Genomic DNA, 8,539 nt, shown 5'->3' with positions numbered 1-8,539 from the left:
GTGTGTGTGTGTGTGTGTGTGTGTGTGTGTGTGTGTGTGTGTGTGTGACAGAGAGAGACCTGGACAAAGAGAGAGTCAAAAGTTAAGAGCCCTAATTTTTCCACTCTTATTCATTCAAACTCTCTTCTATCCTTCAATCCAATGGTTCCTAAGACATCAGGCACTCACCCACCACAAAGGCATCTCAGAATCCTCCTTAGTTTCCACCCCACCCCACTGCTTTGTCAGGCAACTCACTTGTTTGTCCAGTCCTTATTCCATCCCTTACAACTGCCCTAATGCTGACTCTGATGAGAAATGTGTCCATTCTCCAGCTAGGGAGAGGGGGAGGACTCAGGGCTTGGGTCAATGACTTGTGCAAGTATCTGCACAGGTAAAGAGTACCCACACCCAGAGGGGAAGATGGGACAGCAGGGAAAGGATATAAACTCATGTTCCTCCCCTGGAAACTGCAGCCAGTTATAAAAGGGGGTGGGGGTGAAGGAGAAGCTTGACTCTGAATTACATTAAGCTACAGGCAATTACATTTATTTCTGCTCCAATGCTCTTGTCTGATTAGGCCTGAGCAGCCCCAGTCCCATTAGCTCAGCCTTTATCAGTGTATCTGTGTGGTCAGTGACCCTGCTGGCTTCTGAAGTCCTGCCTCCCACCTTTAAGCCTCCTCCCAGAGCTCCCTAGGCTTAAGGCATATAACATACATGCTCACAATCACACATAGAAACACAACTACTGGGGCAGCTAGGTGGCACAGTGGATAGAGCACCAGCCCTGAAGTCAGGATGACCTGAGTTCAAATCCGGCCTCAGACCAAACACTTGACACGTACTAGCTGTGTGACCTTGGGCAAGTCACTTAACCCTGATTGCCTCACCAAAAAACAAACAAACAAAAAAAAGAAACACAACTACCACCATAGACATGATCACACACAATCACACTCAGATAACCATGTAGTCACATAATCACTGCCACATTCACACAAAGACATGCACAGTCACACAGAAGACCATACAACCCACCTTTCCTACATACACATAGAAGGACACTTGGGACACTCCCATACTCTCACCCCAGGGGGATATTTCTCAGATTACCTATGTTTCACCTTAATTACTGTTTATGGAAGCTGCTGCCAGGATTTCTGTCTCAAATCTCTGACACTTCTTCCACCATCTCCCTCAAACCTTCACATGAGATTTTATTGCCCCCACTACCATGGGGAATCTAGATAAATCCCTTCCCTCCAGTATTAGAGTCAACTCTCAGTTATCTGAGGGCAGAGATCACTTACTTGGGAGTGATTGACTGTCATATTGACTCAAGGGGAGAACTGGTGACTGTCCCCAAAATATCCCAGAGAAAGACATTTTTGGATAATTGGCTCCCCATTGTGACCTCTCTTGCAGGAGAAAATCAAAAAGTGAATGAAGAAACAAACAGAGCTGAGGTAAAGATGACAGGATTATAGATCCTGATGGAGAGCTGGATGGGACTTTAAATTACCTAATCCAACTCCTTCATTTCACATGAGAAAACTGAGGGCCAGATCATAGTCATTGCCCATGTGCAACGCAGTCAAGAGTCAGAGGTCACTGTCACCATCCACGAGCCAGATAGGTTCAGGGAGCCTATCTTATTACTCATTATCCTGTTCATTTGGGTCAGGGTCAGGATCAAGGGTCATGTACTCACTGCCCACGTGCAGCAGGGCCTGGTATCGAAGGTGCCAGGAGGAACCCTGGTAGCAGGCGTAGTGACCACTGTGGCTAAGGTCCAGGCCCTCAAGGACCAACTGGGAGCCATTAAGGTGAGCAGCCTCCAGGTCTGTCCCGTTGACCCTCCAGGTAACTGCTGTGTCCCAGGCTGCTGTCCCACAGGGAAGGGTCACGTCTGAGCCCAGGCGTTCATACAGCACGTGAGTATCTGGAAGAAACAAGTGACAGGTCATCCCAGACATCTCAGCCTTGTGAAAGACAGTTGTCCCACTCAAAAACTGAGCCCCCCTCCCTCTTGAACCTCCCATCTTTCATTATCTCTGCTGCCCAAACCCATGTCTGTGAAAATCTAGATGTTTGTTGTGTATAATAAGGCTTTGTGACTATCACGCCAATAGCTCAATTTATTCATTTAAAATATTTTATCAATAGACCTCCTCCTCTAGCTCCAATGTGCTCAGGAAAACTGGTGTCTGAGACAAGAAATGTAAACTTCAGTTTTTCCTCCATTGATTGATCCTGACCCTAACAACAACCCCAAACCAGACAGTGAGATGCTGATCAACCCAGATGCTGTCCCTTGTCCTGATCCCAGATGAACGGTACCCTGAGACCTACCCCAAACTTGACATTGACTCTAACCAGGCTATTAACAGTGACTGTCTCTGATTCCAACTCCAAAATCAAGGTGACAAATTCCTCTTATTTTGCAACATCCTGCTTCATAGTGTTTATTTTGGGAGGATGTCTGTGGGGACAGAACAGTTCTAAAGTTCCAGATAATTCACAGGCTGATAAGCAAGAAAGAATTAACTATATACATCCTGAACTCAGATCACCTCTGTCACACACACACACACACACACACACACACACACACACACACACACAAACCTGAAGCCCAGTTATTCTCCTCTCTGAGGCCTCAGACCCAGGAGACCCCAGACAAGTTTTGGTTCTGACACAATCTCCAGAAAATGACTCCCTGTAATTCTCATGCCCATGTGTCCAGTACCTCCATGTCCCTAATATCCCTGTGTCCTCAGTATACTCATTATTGTGCCCACTCTCCATTCCCTTTCCTGTCAGCCTGAAAACTATTCTTCCATGTTCTACTCCCCTCCCCTAACCCTGAACATGGAGTGGGGCCCAGACAACAGCAACAGCAGGCAGAACAATATGGGCAAAACAATTGGGGCCTGGAGACGGATCATTGTGCAGCTGTCACCTGGCGCTGGGAATCGAACCCTGGCCAGGCAGGGTTGAGGGGGAGAGAAGGCACTCAGGCCTGTCAGCTCACCTGCCCCAGGAGAGGGGGCCTGTCAGAGCCAAAACCAACACCCTCCTCCTCCCCCCAGCCCTGAGCAACCAAGGCGTGACTGAGCTGAAAGACAAGGGAGCACCTGTCAGAAAGAGAGAGAGAAAGAGAGGAGACAGAGAAACAGAGATCAAAAGACTGGGGGAATTTCAGGGGGTGCTGGAGAAGGGTGTAGAGAGACATAGAAGAACAGAGAGAGAGGTGGGAGGAAGACAGAGAGAAAGAAGAAATGGTTACAGAATGAGAAAGATAACCATTATATGGAGGGAGGGTAAAAGGGAGTCAGACCATTGAGAATAGGGATGGGTAGGTCTCATGCTACCGGCCCCAGGTCTCTGGAGTGACAACCTCCTCTCAAGGGTCTCCCCAGGTGCCAGGCCAGGGCATTGTCTCTCAGACCACATCATTCCTTTCAGGATCATTCACTTGTCCTTATCTCTTTCCCTCTGTGACACCAGACCTAGGAAAGACTTTCCCATGTTTGGAATGGTTGAGAACAAGCCCAGCTAAAAGCAGGGGCAGGGACCTAACTCTCCAAATCTGGGGGCAGGAAGTCTCTATGCCTGGAATAGGTTCCTACCTTATCTGTGAAGATCTTCCCTTTTCAAGGTCCAGTTTAGGTGCCACTTGCTCCATGAAGATTTCCCTGATCATTCTGAATCACGTCCCCACCCCCTTCTCCCTGGAAAGAAGCTCTCTCTCCTTCTCTAAATCTTACAGTGTGAGATCTTTCCTGTGCCCCCTGGTCTTATTCTAACTTGCACTATCATAATTTATGCATCCATTTCAATCCTTTACTAGAATGTAAGTCCCTTGAGGACAGAGACTATATTGTTTTTTATCTTTGTATCATCATGCACCAATGCAATATGCGGCACATTGAAAGGGACTGTTGTTAGGAGGAAGAGATGAACTGGACCTGTGATTTCACTGGTGGGAGGAATTCCTGGTGTGGAAACTCCTTGCACTGTTGCAAATCTGCAACTCGGCTATAATTATAGTCTTAGAGGAGGGATGCTTAACCATTTTTGTGTCCTGTACCCCCCTGGCAGTCTGGTGAAGCCTATTGACCCCTTCTCAGAATAATGGCTTTAAATAAGTAAAATAGGGGCAGCTAGGGTGGCACAGTGGATAGAGCACCAGCTCTGAAGTCAGGAGGACCTGAGTTCAAATCTGGCCTCAGATCAAACACTTGACACTTACTAGCTGTGTGACCCTGGGCAAGTCACTCAACCCCAATTGCCTAAAAAGAAAATAAGTAAAATAAAATACACAGTATTATAAAAGAAACTAATTATATTTAAAAATAGTTATCCAAAAAAATTTTTAACCCCAGGTTGAGAGGCCTTGTCTTAGAGATATAACTGGGGTCAATGAGAGATCAGGTGACTCATACATGGTCACAGTGCTAGCATGTGTCAGAGACAGTACTTGAGCCTACATCTTCCTCATTCCAAGGCCTAACTTCTATCCACTGTTTCATGGTTCCTCTGATCTAATACTTCAACATTAGATATTTGGTAAAGTGAACAGCTCTAAATTCACTCAGCCCAAAGGTGCTTTCTGTCACCATACTACAAGCTTCCAAATGACTCTCCCTGCATTAGGAGAATGGAATGAAAGTCACTAAGTGTCTACTAAGACACCTTGTGTGCCTAACCCTGTGCTGGCTGGCTGCACTGTGGGGACAGGTGCCAGAGAAGAAGATGATACGGGTCATGCCCTTGGAGAGCTCAGAACCTGGTTAGGAGATGAGACACATGTGCATGGAGATTCACAAGGATAAAGAAGAATACATGCTCAAAGATAAATATGTGGATAGGATTCCAAGTGGAGGGAAATCAAAATGGGAGAGATCAGCATAGGCCAGAGTGGTTGGAGATAGCACCTCTGGAGGAGGAGGCATTTGAACAGGTGGGTTCAAAGATGTCTGGGAGAAGGACTGTCACAGAGGAGGGTGGGAATGGAGAATACACATGCATAGCCGGAGACAGGAGCAAAGTCAAGACATTCACAGAATAGTGAGAGGCCTAGTTCGGCTGCAACAAGTATTTATGTAGGGGAGGAGGGGAAGAAGTTAGATTGTTGAGGCAAAGTGGGCTAGAAGAAAGTAAGGGTGCTGCCTTCTCATTCCTCAATCTCTCCTCATAGAAACCAAAGTCCAGTGCTCTAGCACTGGAAACGGTCAGGACAGGGATGGGGGAGTAATGATAAATGGACACTTCAGCCTGTTTGTTTGGCTCTCCTCCTGCCTCTATCACACCCTGCCCTAAAGCTAGCTTCTCCTCTTTCTGGGAATGGTGGTGGGGTGGGGGATTGGGTAGGGAAGCTCTAGCTGATCAAGCCAACATCCCTCCCTCTAGTTCCCTGCTAGCCAGTATCAAAGAACCCTGTTACATGCAACTCTGCTCAATGTGCTTTCCAGCATTCAAAGAAGTTCTTAATGTTTCTCATCTCCTCATATTCATATGCCACACTTCCTCACATATTTGTGTGCTCTGTGGTATTAACTCTCACCAAGAGCAGTTATGTCCCACCACCTGCACGAGGATGCCTATATGCAGCCTTTTTCCAAAGAAATAATCTCAGGTCACAGCAGCAAAGATAGAAGTTAGACTAAGAAAGCTTTTCTCACTTCAAAGTGGAGAGCAGGCCAGATGAGGGTGGTTGTAATTATATTTATTTGAAATAGTCTCTCCAGTGTATAGGCCTGAACTCTCAACTGCTCCTTCCTACACCTTGGGTTATATATGCCTCCAGCATGGAAGAACGAATACAGGGGACAGAAAAAAAGGCAAGAAAGTGATTTGATTGGGGAAGGTAACAAAAATCACACCCTGCCAAAAGTTTCACCCACTCCTGGATGCCCCTAGAGATCCTGCCCAATAAGCAGGACAGATAAATAGATGAATGAATGGATGGCTCACCCCCATACCATTCTACCTAGTAGAATACTCAAAAGGATGGAGTGACAGACAGATGGACACCTCCCTCAGTGAGACAGATGGATAAATAGCAAAAAGACTCAATCAATAGCTGTTGGTTGATTAGGTAGCTATACCTAAAGCCAGAGCCTCTGAAGATTTCTTATTAACGTTCCTGCTAACTATTTCTCCGTCAGGAGAGTAGACCTGCTGAGTCTGGGGGGGATTCCTGTTAACAAGCCAATTAAGGCCAGGCCCAGGCTATCCTCAAAGAGTCTTAATTACACTTGTTAACAAAGGGCCTCCAATCCTTCAGAGGATTGGAGGGTTGGGAGCCCCACCCCCTCAGTCAGGTCACAGGATCTTGTATCTGGACTCAGGTCATATTAACAGGTCCTCTCCCCAATTATTATCCACTTCCCCCTCAGTTCCTCCCATTTAGAGCTCAGGGCAGGGTGGGGATATGATTCCCATACCTTGGTCTTAGAAAAGACACTTCCATCCAACCTCTGGGGAAATTCTGGCTTACTAAATTCCAACAAATTTCCCTGTAACATTCTCAGAACCTCAATGTGGGGAGATGGGGATCTCTAGAGAGTGTGGGTCACCCCTGCTCCTGTCACTGATTGGTCTGACTTTTGATGTCCCACCTATGCAGCTGGTAGCAAAATGGATGGAGCAAGCACTGGGCCTGGTCAAAAAAACCTGAATTCAAATCTGGACTTAGATACTTACTATCTGTGTGGCCCTGGGCAAGTCACTTAAGCTCTGCCTCAGTTTCCCCAACTATAAAATGTGGTAATAGCACCTACCTCCCAGAGTTGTAGTGAGGATTAAATGAGATAAAATGTATGAAGTGCCTAGCACAGTACTTAGCACACAGTAGGCATTCAATAAATGCTTGTTCCCTTCTCTTCCCCTCTTCCCATGTCCTTGGATGAATTAGGCACTTTGACTGCTAGGAAGGTAAGGTATGAAATAGCAATGGAATTGGGAGTGGGAACCTCTTGTTCAAATCCCAGCATGATATACATCCTTATGTGACCTTGGGGAAAAAATTTTATATGTCTGAGTCTCAGTGTCCTCATCTGTAAAAATCAGGAGTTGAGCTAGAGTACCTTTAAAATCTTCCAGCACTACATTCTCTCATTTTGTGAGATTAAGTTCCTGTCTATGCAGCTAGGGAAAGAAAGAGTTTGGGAAGGGGGGAGGAGGTATGGCCAATGGGAAAGGGGAGTCTCCCCCACTTGCCTGTCAGACTTTATACTCAAGGTCCAACCATTTTACTTCTCCCATCCCCCTTTGACCCCTTTTCCCTGGGAGGCAGACAGACAGATGAATGGCAGGAACAGGATGGATGGAGTGGAATAGGCCCCAGGAAGCCAGCCTGAAACACAGATGTGAAACTCTCCTTGGCCCCCACCAACTCTCCTCTCTTCCTAAGAGATCTAATGACCAGAGGCTCAGATCTTTGCTTTTCCCTTCCCCAGCTCTGAATGCTGGCCCCACCTTGGATTCTCACCCTCCATCAGGGCTGGGCAGGAGACCCAACTCCAGCTCTCTGGAAGCCTATTTCCAGAATGTGGAACTTTAAGGAAACGTTCCAAAGGACCCCCCCTTCCCTGCCCCCCCAGAGACCTCTTGAGGCCCAGGCAGCATCTCCGGTCCATCCAGCTGCATGAGAAGGAGACGTAAGAACTGACCGTCTAGTGAGACCACTGAGTCGGTAAGTCATTAAAAGAAAATCACAGTGAAACAATGCCATAACATTAAAACAGCACAGTCCAACAATGACCCGACAGGACAACACAGAGGCAGTGACAATGATGACACAGTAACACAAAGACAAAAGAGTAACCGTAACAAGGAATATTGATACCAGGATGGCAGTAAGGTTACACGATAACCGTTGGAATGAAAATGATAGAAAAGTAAAGAAAAAGTTATATCAAACTGATATTTGGGAGGAGAGATATCTTCTTTATCCAGTCCCTCAATATTTCTATCCACCCTTGTCCTGTCCCCCTATCTCCTATAACCCTTGCAAATTCTTGTTCATTTTTGAAATCAAATCAACACAGGGGAAGGGCACACAATGCAGTGTGTGTGTGTGGGGGGCACTACAAAGTTAAAGATGAGGACGTGAGTTTGGGAGTAGAGGTTAAGGGTATAGGAGGGAGTAGGTGAGATTGACATCGGGGGACATTGAGGCTGAGGACATAGCAAGGAAATAAGGAGGACGGTGACAATAGGGAATCAGTGAAATTGACCTTGGAGGAGGGGGGCGGTTAGTGAGGCAGGGGAGACGGTGGGGGGGAGTGAGTGTAGGTTCAGAGCAGGGAATCAGTGAAATTGACATTGGTAGGGGAGACGATGAGGCTAGGGGCACAGTGGATTAGAAAGGGTACAGAGTTCTTGGCCTTGACACTGTGACAAAGCCTTTAAAACAATCAGTTATGAAAAGATTGATAGATAGGGAGGGGGAGAGAGGGACAGAGAAGGTGAGGTCATAAAAACAAAGAGAACAAGGAGAGAAATGGGCTTGGAGGAGGGCACCATACACAATTTCACCCAAAATGACA

General features: G+C 46.6%; 1 protein-coding gene across 4 annotated transcripts in view; it reads right to left on the bottom strand.

Moving 5' to 3' along the window:
* CNTFR (ciliary neurotrophic factor receptor) overlaps positions 1–8,539 on the bottom strand; it is a 93,494-nt gene that overhangs the window by 34,086 nt on the left and 50,869 nt on the right. For all 4 annotated transcript variants that reach the window (XM_027839297.1, XM_027839295.1, XM_027839296.1 and 1 more), the window contains one exon: positions 1,693–1,923. In XM_027839297.1, coding sequence (XP_027695098.1) covers positions 1,693–1,923 — 231 coding nt within the window. The remainder of the gene's footprint in view (positions 1–1,692; positions 1,924–8,539) is intronic.

Source organism: Vombatus ursinus, unplaced genomic scaffold (genome assembly GCF_900497805.2).
Source record: "Vombatus ursinus unplaced genomic scaffold, bare-nosed wombat genome assembly UNPS02014832.1, whole genome shotgun sequence".
NCBI lineage: Eukaryota > Metazoa > Chordata > Mammalia > Diprotodontia > Vombatidae > Vombatus > Vombatus ursinus.
This window is presented reverse-complemented; position numbering and strand designations above follow the sequence as displayed.